At 41.2% G+C, this 16,382-nt stretch overlaps 1 protein-coding gene across 3 annotated transcripts in view; it reads right to left on the reverse strand.

The window, feature by feature from the left end:
• Positions 1-11,293, reverse strand: part of tmem178bb (transmembrane protein 178Bb) — a 66,352-nt gene extending 55,059 nt beyond the window's left edge. The window contains exons 1-2 of one of the 3 annotated variants that reach the window (XM_077005079.1): positions 10,985-11,293; positions 9,618-10,112 (exon numbers count right to left, since the gene is read on the reverse strand). In XM_077005079.1, coding sequence (XP_076861194.1) covers positions 9,618-9,999 — 382 coding nt within the window. In that variant the 5' untranslated portion in view covers positions 10,000-10,112; positions 10,985-11,293. Of the gene's footprint in view, positions 1-9,617; positions 10,118-10,442; positions 10,501-10,984 lie in introns of those variants that run through there. The other 2 variants (XM_077005078.1, XM_077005080.1) reach the window with 2 other exon arrangements.
• Positions 11,294-16,382: the final 5,089 nt, after the last annotated feature.

The following is a 16,382-nucleotide window of genomic DNA, read 5'->3' on the forward strand; positions in this document are numbered from 1 at the left end:
TGTGTAAAATCACAGTGGTGCCACCTAAATGTTCTCAATTTTCCACAAATCACAGTATAATCATAGCACTCTTGTTTCTGACAGAGGCGTTTTGGGCCACAATGGATCAGAGAAGATTCGGTTTGATTTTACTTCATTTTAAACCACCACTAACATTCAAGATCACTGTCTTATAGAGACATAACAGATTATGCAGGGGTTTGATTAAATTTGTTGTCTCACACTATTCAAACTATTTCACATTCAAATGCACAATATAGTTTGCCCTTGGGCAGATTAGACTATTAGAATACTTATCATAATAACTACAAACTTCATGCACATTGTGGGTGGTAGAATTCCACATTCAATAACATCTGCCTAGATTAGCTTATGCAAACATGTTCATATTGCAAGGGACCTTAAATGCACATCAGTGGGTAAAAATGATTGGCCTGTAGGTGAATTTGCCCCCTGGTATTATTTTCGTGCTTTGTTCTGCTGAACACACACAGATACGAAACCTTCAAAGCCCGAATGCAAAACCCAGAGGAAGAGGAAGACAGTTTCAAAAGGATCTAAAATGTCTGTCTGCTCTGAGTACATGTAATGACAATTATGTAAGACTTCCCCAGTTTTCATATAAGGAGGTGTCATACTGTGTTAATGTCAAACATTATCAGCTGTAATCTAAAGACAGGCTTCATTTAGAGATTAAGACTTTGACCCATTGCATACTGGTGGAAAAGCTTCACTACAGCCATTTCTGTACATTCTGATATGCAATAATGCATCTTACAGAAGATGAGGCCTAAAATATGTGTCCAGCCAGGACTAATAAAGTGCTCAGGAGTCTTTATATTTCTATTAATTCCGTGCACTACAGCCTACACACATACTATACAGCAGGCATGTCTAGGAAATGCACAAGGGTTTGTTTAAAGAAAAGCTCGCCCAGCAGTTTGGCACTGTTTTAGTTTAAAAAAATAGATCTTAACTGTAATCTTACACCAAAACCAACAAATTAATGTTTTCTTTTCTTTTTATTGCCATTGTGGAAAAGAAGCCGCAACTCCACACTTATTTAAATGTAAGACAATTAATAAAAACTACAAAGTTTGGTGACTCTGCTCTTCAGGGCACTGACGTGTTGTGCAGTGTAAAATGTATTTATTAATTAACAGACCTATTTAATTTCCTACATTTGCATAGATCTAATACAATGTCTTCTTCTGAAAAGTAAAATTTTAAGGCAATCTGAGCAATAGCTTTAGATTATGCCCTTGTGGTTTGGGCAAACTCCCAAAACCTACCTAGCAGAATATAAATGCATAAAAGCTGAATATGATCCAGATAGTAGTAGTTTATTATATAAAAAATTGACTTTACGTTATCAGCTAAATTGTTTGCACCTCTCCAAACAATAGCAAACATCTGTACACACATCAAGTCAGAGTCAGTGTGTCAGTGAATGAGAAAATGTTGTCTTAAAACTAGAAGATAATAAAGATTGAACAAAGACTGTCGGAAACAGCTAGCACAGCATTCTTCGTCTGTTTTATGATGAACAGTTTTTATCTCGTATGATTGCTGCTATCTCTTTTTTCTTTACTGTGACACCACTGGTGACTGTGTGGCTCCAGATGGACTAAATAGTAGTGAGGAAGCCAATATCTGTTTCATTATCATCAGTGGCAGGGGCCGATGCAATTATTTGTTGGGAAATAGATGTCACACAAATGTCAAAGCCATTTTCTTAATTAAACTCATTTTTATGGTGTGAATAAGACTAGCACTTTTTGCCTGTTTTGTATGTGTGAGCAAAATGAATGATGTATATCAACAAAGCAGACTTTCCCGTTCACACTGATGATTTTAAAATCGATAGCTCAGTGTGGATAGGAATTAATCTTTGGATGTGGCAAGAGGTGAATGTGACACTTGTGCCCATTTAAGTATGAGTGAAGAATGACACGGAGCATCAGCACATATACCCCGTGAAGCTGGTTCCTCTCTTCAACTAACACTTTGTCTTTCCATATTACCATTAGAGCATATAGGTCCACTCTCTCTCTCAACCTTTGTCCTTTTCTTTTTTCATCTGTCTCTTGTGCAATTTCACTGAACCGCACTAGTGTCGATGCACCGACGTCATGACACATATGCAGTTTGTGCCATTGCCATACATACGTTCACACACGCATGTATAAGAGGGACAACTTTGGTGATTAGTCACAGTTTAGTCATTTAGATTTACATGCAGGCTTGTTCATCTTCATGTAATACTTGTGGTTAAGCAATGTTTACATGTCTACGTTAATTGCACGCACACACAAGCACACACGCGCACACGCACACACACACACACACACACACACACACACACACACACACACACACTCACACACACACACACACACACACACACACACACACACACACACACACACACACACACACACACACACACACACAGTTCATGCTTTCTGTCTCTCTGCAGTTCTGCTCTGCAAATACCAAAGCAATTAAAAAGCTTGGGGTGTGGGGTGTGTTGGGGGGTGTGTGTGTGGGATGTGTGGGTGTTGTTGAGTGAACGCCTGCTTAAATAACATCTGTCAAACAGCATCCTCATGTTGCCATGACAACAGAAGCAGAGGAATGATTACACTTTTTCTTTTTTTATTCCTAATGGATGACGTCGTCTGCGCAGGCTAGACGTGCTCGTTTCACTGAGCAGCGAGGAACAAACATCTCACACCCGCTGGCCACTTTGAAACGCCTCTGTGCCTCTCTCCATGCCACAGCGCTGCCGGGCAAGGCCCACTCTGCACGCCCGTGAAGTCTGACGTTAAAACGTCCGCGCGGAAGTGACCAAAGACCGATTAGCCACGCGCAGCGCACAAAGCAAAGAGCCTTCCACGTCCCTGGCCCTCTGTAGTTATATGATTAACAGAAAATGAGTGACTAGTGTTTGAAACTTGCCTCCATGAAGGGAAGGCCTGACTCAATAGCTCCATCTCAGCTTCCGCAGGTGACAGTACCGCCTGGAAACTGACTCTCAGCTACGCTAGCTTAGCCTGCTTTTTGGGCTAAGAAGCCCCGAGCAGCTGTATGGCTCCTCTCATTGGCATAATTCTCGCTTTGTGGACCGTCTGAAAGGTCCCCATTCAGCGGGGCAGCTGCGGTGGACGTGGCCGTCATGAAGATAGACCAACTCTGCCGCTCTGTGTTGCCTTCAACAAGCAACTCATCTTTCCCCTCCCCTGAATAGGAAACTGACTGGGGTCGACTCCGTGTGCACTTGGCCCTAACCAAGTCCAGCCCTTCTGATGAAGCACTGATCAAAAGGGAGGAGGGGGTGGGGGTGAAGGGAGAGGGGTGCATGACCACCTGGAAGAGGGGAGGTCAAACAGCAGAGATCAGAACTGGTCATGGTCCCAGCTAGAGGCTCAATCAGCTCTATTGATGCCTGGTCAAGGCTACAGGAAGTGTGGACGGGATAAAGATGAAAGTTTCTCATTTTATGTGTGTGTGTGTGTGTGTGTGTGTGTGTGTGTGTGTGTGCGCGTGCGCATGTGTGCATGCCATTCAATGCGTTTAAAGCAACATCCACAGGCAGATTTTTGTATTTGCATTAGCAATGAAAGAGGACTTGTCACATTCACTTTTAAATTCAATAGCTTGAAGAAATTTGTGCTTGAATAAAAATATTAAACTTGAACAATAATTTCGGCAATTATTCTAGTATTTAACTTCACTATTGTATTTCTATGGCAATCAAGATCATAACAGTAGCCATTCATTTGACCTGCATAATGTCCACACTGCCTACTGGCTTTATATTAAATGACAAATTAGCCTTTAATTAATACTCAGTGCCATCAATGAACATTTATGAAACTGACACAGTCCGTCGCAATCCAGAGGACTTCCATAACCTCTGCTGCTATGCCTGGTAGTGCAACTTTACTTTATCATGACACATCTCCACTTTTCATGACTCTCTCCCATTTGAGTCCTGCACACCTCTGGCTGGACGTTCTTTTAGCTCATTTTATGTTGCTAAGTAAGTAAGATTTATTTAAACTGTATCTTTAAAATAACTTGTGTTGACTCTAGCGCTGTACATAAAAGAAATGTCAATGATAAAAGGTACAGAAAATAAACAGGTTACATGGAAATGATACACAAGGAAATAAAAACACAGGCACTGAGGCATGAAATATGACAATTACCTCTCACTATGTTCAAATGCCCGCTCATATAAGTTGAGACCCGATTTCAAAACAGATAGCAGTGGCTTGGCTAGTAGCAGATGATAAACTATTCCACACTGTCGGAGCACACATTGCAAATGCACTGCCACATTTACGTTTCAAATGTGTTCTGAGAATAAGACCCCAAGGATTGCATGGTTTAAAGGTAATCAAATTAACAACACAAGACGTAACTAATCCATTGTGAGCTTTAAAAACCAAGAAACGCACTTTCAACTGTATCTTAAATTCAACTGGAAGTCAATGAAGTGAAGCAAGGACTGATATAATATGGTCTCTTTTCGTTGTGCTAGTAAGTAATCTAGCAGCAGCATGCTGTAAATGTTACAATAGGGACTAGTTAATCCCCGGTGTATAAAGAATTACATTAGTCACTTTGAGAGGAAACAAATGCATGAATGATTTTCTCTATGTCAGAAAAATAAAGAAAAGGCTGAAGGTTAGCAGTGTTTCTAAGGGCAAAGAAACTGGGATATCTTTGGGTTTCAGGGTAAGATAAAGATGCATGGTGTCATCATAACAGTGAAAACTGACTTTATACTTACAAATTATTTGCAATTTTGAGAGCAAATGAAAAGGGCCCTAATATGGACCCTTGTGGAACACCATGTGGACGCCAAATCCTATGGACAGAACTTCCAAATGTTCACTGTGCATGTTCTGTATGTTCTGATTGCATGAATGTTTTGAATGGTCATTAAGAATGTTCTCATAAGTACTAATCCTATTAAGGGTCACTCTATTTAAAACAATTCATTCAATTATTAAACCATATTCTACTTACGTGATGGTACAAATCTTAAGAGCCAGCGTGAATAACACAAGTTATATCTGTGTTGCATTTATTGATTTTGTGATCTCGTAACAAGATTTTGTTATAGTGTCTAACATTTCTCTTCTGTACCTGCATATATCATTTTTGACTTCCAGACAAATCAGCCAAGGAGTTGTACTACTGATACAATGTTCCAAGTCCTCAGATCTTCAGGTCTCCTGGTGATTTTACAGGTTTCTTGCCTACATTCTTGCTTTCCTTCATCTGATTCCAATCTCCATTTTTCACAATAGTCCCTCGATGATATAGTGATCAGATGATCTGATTAGTTGTGAGTCAGTGTGGTGTAAACTAACCCCCCAAATATCAAATCAAACTTATGTGATCCCCATCATTATTTCAAAACTCAAGGCAAGCCAATTATCAACAGAGTTTCTGTTTCACTGTTTTTCTAACAGTTTAAAACCAGACATTTAAAAGGTCCTTGCTGCCCTTACATTCAATCTCTTGGCAACCTGTCACCATGGAAATGTCATACATAAAGGTGAACATCATTGTGAAAGGGACAGCCTTGAGAATAGGGAATGATGTGTTATGGTCTTATTTCTATTCAGAGAAATGAATGGGAAAGAAAAGAGAAGGGCTGGATTAGAAAAGGAGGGTGTGGGTGTGCAAGAGATGCCACACACTGAACATTTTCAATCTAACTTTGCCCCAGCTGATCCAGAGGTGGAGGAGGGACACCACCTCTGTCTCACCCACCCTTATTCTCCCTCCATCTGTACTTGCAAAAACAAACCATGTCCACCAATGTGTGAGTGAGCATCTGCGTGTCCTCCAGCCAGTGTCCTCCCACAATTACCTTCCATGTACCCAAGTCCCACAATGCACCTATGCAGCGTCAAGCACACAAGCTACTTCTGAGGCCTCGTCAGGGGAAGACAAGGAGGAGAAAAAGAGCAGAACGACTTCAGGCCATGAAACATTGATGCCCGCTCTTTGGCCCCTGGCCATGTGAAATAACAACATTTATCACGACTCCCTCTGCCACACTGCTCGTGTCCAATCACACAGGCCTTTCCTTTTACACAGCACACACCCTTAGTCCCACACAGATGCAAGATTTTGCCGACTGTGGCAGTAACACCTAATAATAGTCCTCTCATTTTAATCCACCATTGTGGTTTGTGGCGAATGCTTCGTGAATTTGAACTTTCAAGATGGACAGCTGAACACAGATGGGACTGCTTCAATAGAGACGAATGAAAATAAACATCATTTAAGGTGCTTTAGATTTATTTATGTGTGAATACACACAGGTTTATATTCAGTTTTTTAAACCTTCCTATATGTAAAGCCTGCAGAACTCATTATAAAATAAAAGAGAAACAAGATGCTTTGAAGCATTTGTTTGAGTGTGTGTGTGTGTGTGTGTGTGTGCTCTGACCAAAAAGCCTTAAGAAAGGGTTGCCAATGGATGCACCATTTTAAATATATGAAACTTTTTGCCTCCTCTTGGTTTCATAGGGTTCCTTCCTATATGAAAGTGGCAAAATAGTAATGATAATATTTTATGAATTCTGGTATCTATGGCCTGAGCTATGACAGTGGTACAATGGTAGGCTTCTTAAAAAAACTGACAAAATTTTAGAGTTAAATCTCTAAAGAGACTGAATATCAGTAAAATATGTGACATAAAATGATACGTTTCCTCTTTTGGGATCTCCACAAGGTAAGATAGGACAATTTTTAAATAGTTTTATATAGTAACACCTAAAGGATCCCAAAATGCATGCATTTTAGGTTTTTTCTAGAAAAGGTGTCTTCTGCTTTCCACTCAGACATTTCAGCCCTGTCAGAAGACAAATTTAGCAAAATGATCTTCACAATAGAACTTTCCCATGGGGTTTCCCAAGCGAAATTCAAAACCCCATGACTTGTATCTCATTAGAAATGCTGGGTCCCTTGGAGATGCAGCTCTGTGGCCTTTTATTTGATTAGTGTCATTGTCCCTGTCCAATCAGGGCTTTAGGCACCAGCCCAGGAGAGCAGAGCATCCCTGACCCACGGGGTGTAATTTAGATACCCAAAGAAAAGGAAGATCCCTGGGGATGTGGAAGGTAATCCCATTCTCAACTAACCTAACTACCTCCCCCCTCTCTCTCTTTCTCTGTGTCTGTGTCTGTATACTTTAGGTAGAGTGTTGACTGTCTCGCACTCTGGCTGTTACTCCTAGTGATTGAGCGCCATGGTCTAAATGTCTTCATCATCTCCTGATGGGTTTTCCGCGGGGAGCTGGGGACAGATGGTGGACGATGTAAGGGGTTGGCTTTCCCTGCACGATTTTTCTCTCACTCTCTCTCTCTCTCTCTCTCTCTCTCTCACTCTCTCCCCATCTCTCTCATTCGTTCTTCATTAACCGTAACTCCAGATGCTGTTACCTCGTGCATCATTTCCCCTGTAACTTTACCTTCATCTATTCTCCATTCATCACATTTACTAAGTTATTATTTGATTTTTGCTCATGTATCAGATAGTTCTTCAATTTCTGCATTTCTCCCTCTGCCATTATCCCATTATCCCAACACATTTTACCTGCATTTACCTACTACACATTAAGAATGACTTATTAATCTTAGTATTCCTGGTGTTCGTATTCTTCATTTGTGTGGATGAGCATGGATTGGAGTTTCATGTAATTGTAAAGTCTATTGTGTATTACAGACTATTGTGAAGCCGAAGACAATATATGTGCAAGCATACTTTGCAAACAATAGCAGCAGTGCAGAATGAAGAACCTCGGTATAAAAAATGAAGGTAACTTTAAACTGGAGTTTTTTGAAAGATGGCTTTGTTTAATTCTATTTTGCTACAGCGTCGACTAACTCTGATAGAATAACTTTTACAATGGCTTCCCGGTATTGGTATTTGGTATTTGATTATATAAACAGTCAGAACTAAGAAATGGATAAGTAGAGTCCCGTCTTGTTTTCTTGCACTTGTAAAATATGATGCTGTTTTTCAAAGGTTTCTCCTTTCAAAAGTCCTCTCTCCCCCCTACTATTACACTGCCTCATCTATCAGTCTTTGACCCCCCCCTCCCCCTTGGGATTTTTTTGCATGTATAGGAAGAACAGAGCAGAATTTCTTATGGGTTAGAGGCAATGCTAGGTCGAGTAAAGTCAGCAGATTTCAAGCAAAGACCTATTGCTTGTCTGGATAATAATGAAATAAAATTCAGCCAGGCACCAGTCACACTCATACAAACATTCGTCCCCTCTCCACCACACACACACACACACACACACACACACACACACACACACACACACACACACACACACACACACACACACACACACACACACACACACACACACACACACACGTGAATTTTCATCATTTTTTTCTGGTTGTCTCTACAATACACGAATAGCAACAGATTTTACAAATTATACTACGTAATGTATATTGTATCTGATACACAAATTGCTTCAACTTGGTCAACCACTGTATATTGAATGTGTTATATTGTTGAGTATGTGGTTTGAAATGATGGTAATGTACCTGAATCGCATTGTCAGTCATAGTGTGAGGTTCTGAACATAGCTGACAGAGGCCCCGTGTGAGACCAGATGAGCTTTTGCTGATCAAACAGAACACAGGCAGCTTGTGCTATGCAGTCTTGTAACATACCCAACCACAAAAAGGACAACGCCTCCACACCACACATACCCAATTACATAATCTTGCATATACACTCTTGTTTATGTGCTTTGTTTGTGTAAATGTCTGTGTGTGTGAGTGTGTGTGTGTGTGTGTGTGTGTGTGTGTGTGTGTGTGCGAGAGAGAGAGAGAGAGAGAGAGAGAGAGAGAGAGAGAGAGAGAGAGAGAGATTCACAGAGTCCATTTTGTGCTGCCACCTGCAGATGAAAACATGTTCACCTTGGCATAGACGGAGGCTTTGGCAGTGTTGTCTGTTATTTGTGAGAACTGCCCGTGTCATCTTGGCACGCTGTTTTTTTTTTTCATAGAGAAGTATGCCATAGTCCATAGTTTGGCCTGTTCACTTTTACTATGATGTATATATAACCAATACGCATTATGAGTAATTATAGTGACAGTGTAATATGACCAGAAGCACCAACCAATGTGTATGCAAAATATGTGTTGACTCTGGGAGAGGGAAGTTAATTAACCTTGTCAGGAGAATTATATTTATTCAGGAGGATATCCTTAAATCAACCCCAAGATTATGTCTGGCTACACAATATAACGGTATGCTACCTTGTATTGTTATATGTCACACTCTCAGTGACCAGAGATGGCCTCGACCAACTGTACGCGCTTACGTCAGTCCTGTTAAAGGGTCAGGTCGACGTCGTCATAGCTCAGGTACCCCACACACACAGTACAAAGTTATAGTGTCCAGCTGCAATTTGGTGTTCACTGACCTACTCGGACACCAGACAAGGGACTCCCATATGTTGGATTGCTAAAATACAAACACTGTCAGTTTGCAATACACATAATTCAAGACTTTTAAAGTAAATTACAAGCAACCACCGCATCACAATAAGCCTTACCTTTCCGAATAAGGTCCTCGATATCCTGGTCGAATCCAAGGCGGTGACATTTGCTCCACAGACCCATGTTAGTGGAATTATACTGCCTGCTGCACTCGTCCGCGGCGCTCATGGCGAATAGCTGCCGTCGGTTCCGGGCCAGGAGAAGCTTCTCTTCCCAGCGGTCCAGGCGCGAGCGGCTAGCGCGCAGCGGGAGGCTGTTGTTGGGGATGTAAATAAAACCCGGGTCTTTCCGGCGACTGGAGAAACTTCGGCAACGCTCCCGGTACCTCCGGGCGTCCGTTTCGTACCAGTGGTCGGAGCAGATAGCCACAGCCAACATACCAAGAGCGCACAGGGAGAGAGAAAGACCGGCGTAGAGTAATAACTTTCCGGCAGCCATACTCGCGCTCCTCAAAGCCGCATCAACGCCACAAACAGGTCGGACGGCTCCTCTTCAGCTTACATCACCTGGGACCAATAGCGAGAGCATCGTTCGGGGATGTGGGATGCAGTCTACCCTAAACAAACAGACAGAAACGACACAGAATGAACGCTCCAGAATCTTTCTTGGACGGAGAAGTGCGGCGATCTGAGGCGGTTGTGCGAAATCCCGACGAAACAAAAGATGCCTATTTAACGTCCATCCGTAGTCCATGTAGTGGGTCTGAATGAAACAGGGAGGAGGGGGGGAGTGGTTCGGATTTCTAAAGCCTGTCCAGGAACGCGTCCGTCCGACTGAACAAAAGGGGTTAAAGTCAGATAGATGGGATTTTCAAACCTGCATGAGAATATTCTACGAGCTTTTAATATGCATCTATCAAATAAAATGCACACATCGCATACCTGTACCTGTGTCATTAATGCAGTGCGGTGAATGGCACGAATAACAGCACAGTCCGCACCATACTGTGATGTTAAAAGGTTTGAAGAAGAGGACAAGATTTAGCCTAATTAATGAAATGTTTTGTTGTCGTTGTGCCCATACACCCCATACACCCCACCCCTTCGCATTCATGACACACTGCATCTTCGCTCCGGAGCAGCAGGCTACTGTATCATTAGGTGGACTCTGATCTTCCTACTGTAGACAGCATCACAGTTGTGTGCAATTCTCCCTTTTCTCGTATTTTAATCATTTCTAACCTAGATCAATAAGGCAACGAGTTTTCAATGTACACGTGAGCTAAGATGGATGCAATGGAATCATTAATCTTTTATCAATTTACGAAGATCTCCGTTCATTAAATAAAACATTTTGCAGACAAGTGTAAAGGAATGCATGGATATAAGACACGAATGCTTATGTGAATGCGTGCACGCATTTCCAAAATCAGCGGGCCTAATTCTAGTTAGGCTAAAGATTAAACGCGGTCATTCCTACTCACCGTCCGATAATAATGCTGGTCCAGCTATAGTTCAGGCCATTTCGGTACTTCCTTCTCGGTCCATTATGGCCATTGTGTAAAGCTGAACGTCTGGATATGTGTCGCCAGTGTAAATCTGAATTATTATTTAGCCTTGGGCAAGCGCAGCACACTCCAGGACTATTCACGTAGGTTAACTGTTATCAGACGTAACACCTCCAAAAACTGCGTGAAATAAATCCGACAAAATGTATATATATAAATATATATATGATTTTTATAGGCCTATATATGACAAGTCGGATGCTGCCGAGTTGGCGGTTAGACTAATATGGCCTCTACATTTCTCTGTGCATGTTTCTGTCTCCAGAAAATACAGCGGTGATGTCATGCTGTCAGTGGAAGACGTTCATTGTTTATTAAAGCACCTTCTTAAAGGAATAGTGGCGCTCATGGCTGCCGAGGCAGGCCAGCACCTGTAGTATTTCCCCAGCACGTCTCTCATCGTCAGAGAACCTACAAACGTAGCTGTTCCATGCTCAGGTTGCTGCCCAGACGTAGCCTATACTGCAGCACATGTTTAACCTACCACAGATACATTATGAAACTATTGTACCGTCCACAGCTCGCAATAAGACTGTATTGCTCAATAATTGATGAGTATAGTAGCCATCTGTCAGATACTGAAATGGTTTGTCAGCGAATCTGCAGGGTAGGCTGATGTTTTTAATACCATTCAGATTTTTTTATGCCAACAGTAACTCGAGGCTGTGGTTAGAAGTAATAGCTTACATGATTTAATTCTAATTTCTCATCAGATTTCAAATAATGCAAACTATTCATATCTCCAGATGGTTACTTTAAAATAATTTAAGTGGTTTATTTATCTTAAAATGACTTGTTAAAATGACATTCATATGAAGGTTTGTGTGAACCACTGCACATGTTCATATGTGCTTACTTCACCACCACTGACTGTATTGCCAGGTTCACATACTCATACAGCATTTTGACCTAAATGTCTTTGTAACCCTGATATAGAACATCAATACTGAATATATTTTGTTAATGCTCTTATCAACACTGATAGATCACTGTAATTGTACAGGTAAATACGAGCAAAACATTTGCTGTAAAATTACAGCAAGACACTCTAAAATAACTACACATTTGTGATCATTAGAATGCTATGTATCAAATAAATTGTAGTTTAGTGGTATCTGACGATTTAAGGTTTGTCATGTTATTTGTAGCAGGAACAATCTTATTTCAGTTGTGGTGGATGAATGTATGGCTGTGGTATCTCAGCATTCTTTGCAGAACTAAATGACAGTTACAGATGTGTTTCTATATATATAGCTAGCAGTTTTTGATAAATGGCTGTAAAAATGCATCACTTTTGTGATATTTTAAGAATATATATTTTTGTGAAAGAGCTGCAGCACCAGCCTGTCAGAGATTTATTGTGCATTCCATCTTTTATGGAAAATTATTTCTATCTGAATCTCCTTGTATTTCAAAGTTCAGTTTTAAAATGTTAATTTATTGTTATTTATTGATATTAAGCTCATGAGTAAAAGAGTAAAATGTCATGAATAATACCATTTTAAATTATATTAAAACCCTATTATGCAGAAGCGCCCCCTAGTGGGCCCGCCGGCGGGCCCAGCTCCTTTACGGCGATATAAAACATATTAAACATTAATGAATCTCCGAACAAAAGCGCTTAAATCAAAATTTCCTATCCCATCTACATGCCTACCGAGTTTCAGCCGTCTACGTGCAGCCGATCGCGAGATATCCGGCTTTGAAGTTGACCACAAAAGTGCACCCCGCGGGGGGGTCTCCCGACATATCCGTTTACAAAACATATTTATGTTGTGAAATGTCTTAATGTTTTGTCACCTAAAAATCGTTTACTAATAAGGCTTTAATTTAAGACCTTAACAGCGTAGATCCGTTGTGGTTAAGTACCTTAAAAAGCTTGCTCACCTCACTGCAAAATTTTCCAAAATCCGCTTCCTGAATGAGACACTCCGACAAATCTGCCCCCTAAGCGTCACAGAAGCATTCTTAACGCTGATTTGACCCCTCATTACAAAGCTGCAGCGGTTCTGCTTTGATTTGAGTGGTTTTTATTGGTCTAAAGTGGGGTAGTGACTTTGAGTGACAGGTTTTACAACCTCTCCCACGGCGAGGTGCGAAGGGGAGGGGGGGAGGGTGAACCAATAAGCCCACAGAGACAAGCTGGCGCCTCAGAAGTGATTGAAAGCTGTTCTAACCAATAGTGTACATCCTTCCGAAGCTAGCCAGCCCTCATATGACATGATTGGTCAAGTATATTTTTAAATTGAGCCCTCGGAAACTGGCGCTTCATTTCCAATTTCGGCCGCTAGCATAGCAACATAAGCTAACCCTTTGCTAACCTAAGCTAAGCTCCCCAGAACACACTGTTCGGCGAAACTGAAGCAGCCATGGATTATTTTGTTCGTTTTTATGCGGATTGTGGATACTTTTGAACATAAACGGATTACTTTGTGTGGAATATATGAGCAATTTTCGGAATTTTCGCCAACCCGGAAGTAAGACGGTACACCGGCTACGACGCGATTCTACGTACTGTGAGTAACAATGGATAATTTTTCATAAGCGATATTGTACAAAATATATATTCTAATACTAAACATTAACTAAGCGTTAGATTATAAACAGTTTTAGAGCGTTTGAGTGCTGCAGCACTCTGTATCGTGTCGGATGCTACCGGAGTTGGCTACGGTAACCTAGCTTATGCTGTCGGACTATATTGGACATAAATATGGTATCATAACGTTCATATTTGGACATGAAATTTAGTCATTGGAATTTTCTGGTCTTGCTGTAATATGTGCAGCATTGTTGTTTGTCGTAGCTCCTCGGTTTCGTGTAAGGAATTTGTTGGCATGTTAGCTTAGTTGGCTAATGGTGTGTGTTGGGTGTGGCATATTTAGACATGGGTGTGGTGCACTTGACATACCTTGGATAAAGCTGAATAACTTTTCAATGCTTGCATGGATTTGCTCCATTTTTTCTGTGTTGTTAGAAAAGACCCTAGCGAAATTTATTGTAATTTCTGATACCTAATTTGAATAACTATGTGAATATACATTCCAGTCATGTTCAAGTTCAAGTCAGCATTTGTGACATTCCTGGCATATTAGCATCTGCAATAGAGGCTCTAAAATAAACCAAATTATGTGAATATGATACTGAAGTGTATTAATATGTTCCCCCAACTGCCTACTTCAGTTTGAGCCATGAATGATAATTTTCCTATATGTACAACTTGAGATATCTAGTTTTAATGTGAACTATGTCAAAAATGTTAAAAATGGCCACCGGGTGTGCGAATCTGCAGTATAAGGTTAAAAAAGAAAAGAAATCTTGAAATAACTAGTAATTTCACATGACATTACTGGCACTATATTTGCTAAAACATATCATGAAAATCATGAAATAATAAAAATTCTTCAAAATAGAAAAGTGTTGTTAAAAACACCTGTAACAACAATTCTTTGGGAGTGAGTGGTTCGAAGTAGCCATAGTAGCATCAATAACGTTGTAATAATACACACTATCATGAATTTTGCAATGGTGGATAAGAAGGTGGATGTAAGAACTGAGGGGAGAACTCACCTGGTTCTTTGTGGGGCCTGATAAATGTTTGTTTTACCATAGGTTTCAGGATCGTGTCCACAGAAGGCCTAAATGGAGGAGGGCAAGTGGCCAATCCAGAAACATCTGTTACTGAAAGACCAACAGAAATTCACGGTGTTCTTGAAAGAGCTTCTACAATTGGTGCATTCTGATCTAAGGCATCCCAGGGTCCAAGGAAACTGCATGCCTTCCAGGATGCTCCCGTTTTCTTGAAATCGGCCCAAGAAATCCTGCTGGCTGATGGCACAGACCCCAGAGCAGAGGATAAACCAGCAGGCCCCTGTAGCCTGGCTTATCATCTGGGTGCACACATGCTCTTCCACTATCTCCCGCCCCACAAGGACATTTGTCTGTAGCAGCTCTCCTCTGCCCCATACAGGTAGCCTTGCATGAAGAGTGACATACATGGCTATATTCTCTCCTGGGATACATGTGCTGAGGCTAAGATACCTTGACACCTGCCAACAGATAAATTAAAACCCTGTTTCTCATCTGTCTCTCATTGTCCCTGGTCTCATGTGTCTGTGCTCCAAATCTCTCAAGGCAACACCACAATCCTCACGGACTTATGCTTTCATGCCTAAGGATACCGTTGCTGACTGAACACTGAAACTCACACATTTGGTGTTACTCTGTAGGGAGGTTGGGGTGGAAGACATCAGTCACATGTTGGCCCCAGATGTGGCAACTATACCAGGGGCTCATTATTTGTGCAGATAATGAAGTGGCAGATAGTGAGTTTGGGACACGTTCCCCTGATTTCACTTGATAACTCTTCATCAGGACTAATCCCCGTCCAGTACATCTACCGGCCAGTCCTTCTGGAAACTGATAAGACAGGAAATACTGTCAGTGAATGAATGGTTTCACAATAGCTAGAAATTTTGGCCAGCACATGACAGCTGCAGTAAATCATGTGAAGGATCAGACAGCAGGCAAACCAACACCACCGAGAGTCATTAAAATATGGTCCAGGACATTGAATATGACTCTGCATTCCAGAATATCAATCTCCAGTTATCAATCAAAAATTTCTCCTCTATTCCATTTGAAACACTTGAGCGAATAAACAGACGTACTTTTATGTTCCTGTTAGTCAGAGATTGGCATGTGCTGCCTTCTAACAACGTGTTTCTCCTTGTGCCAGTGGTTCCTAATCGCTTGCAAGAGGTGGTGCAACAAACAGCATGACCTTCCATCATTGTGTATAGACAGCATGCACATACTGTACAATTCATGCCACTGAGTTGGCCAGAAGATTAATCAACCCAGGTGTTGCTGGGTCCACCCTAAGAACATAATGGACACCGCGCTGGTGGCCAAGTTCAGCTACCTCACACTGCCTGAGAGGGTAACCGTGGGACATGGACTCGGATGCTCTGATGGAAAACGTCTAGAGCTGTGCCTTTGAAGGGAAGAGAGGGTCATTCACATCCCATGAGACCTGATGTTTGTTTTATTCTTTTCTCCTTGCAAATTTGTTAAACTCATAAGAAACTGTTAAAGTATGTCCAGTAGCTAAATAATGTGGCCAGGCCAGTAAGGTTTACTGAAATTAACACCTTTAAATATTTTAAGGATATTCAGTGGCATATGCAGTGTCATAGCAGTGACAGTTATGATGTCTTTATACTTTTACTAAGATGAGGACATAGCTTTACAACACAAAGGCAGCTTATTCACCACAAAGAGAACAGTAGTGTCAGAACAACATAACTGGAATACC

The sequence above is a fragment of the Brachyhypopomus gauderio genome, chromosome 5, assembly GCF_052324685.1.
Source record: "Brachyhypopomus gauderio isolate BG-103 chromosome 5, BGAUD_0.2, whole genome shotgun sequence".
Taxonomy (NCBI): Eukaryota; Metazoa; Chordata; class Actinopteri; order Gymnotiformes; family Hypopomidae; genus Brachyhypopomus; species Brachyhypopomus gauderio.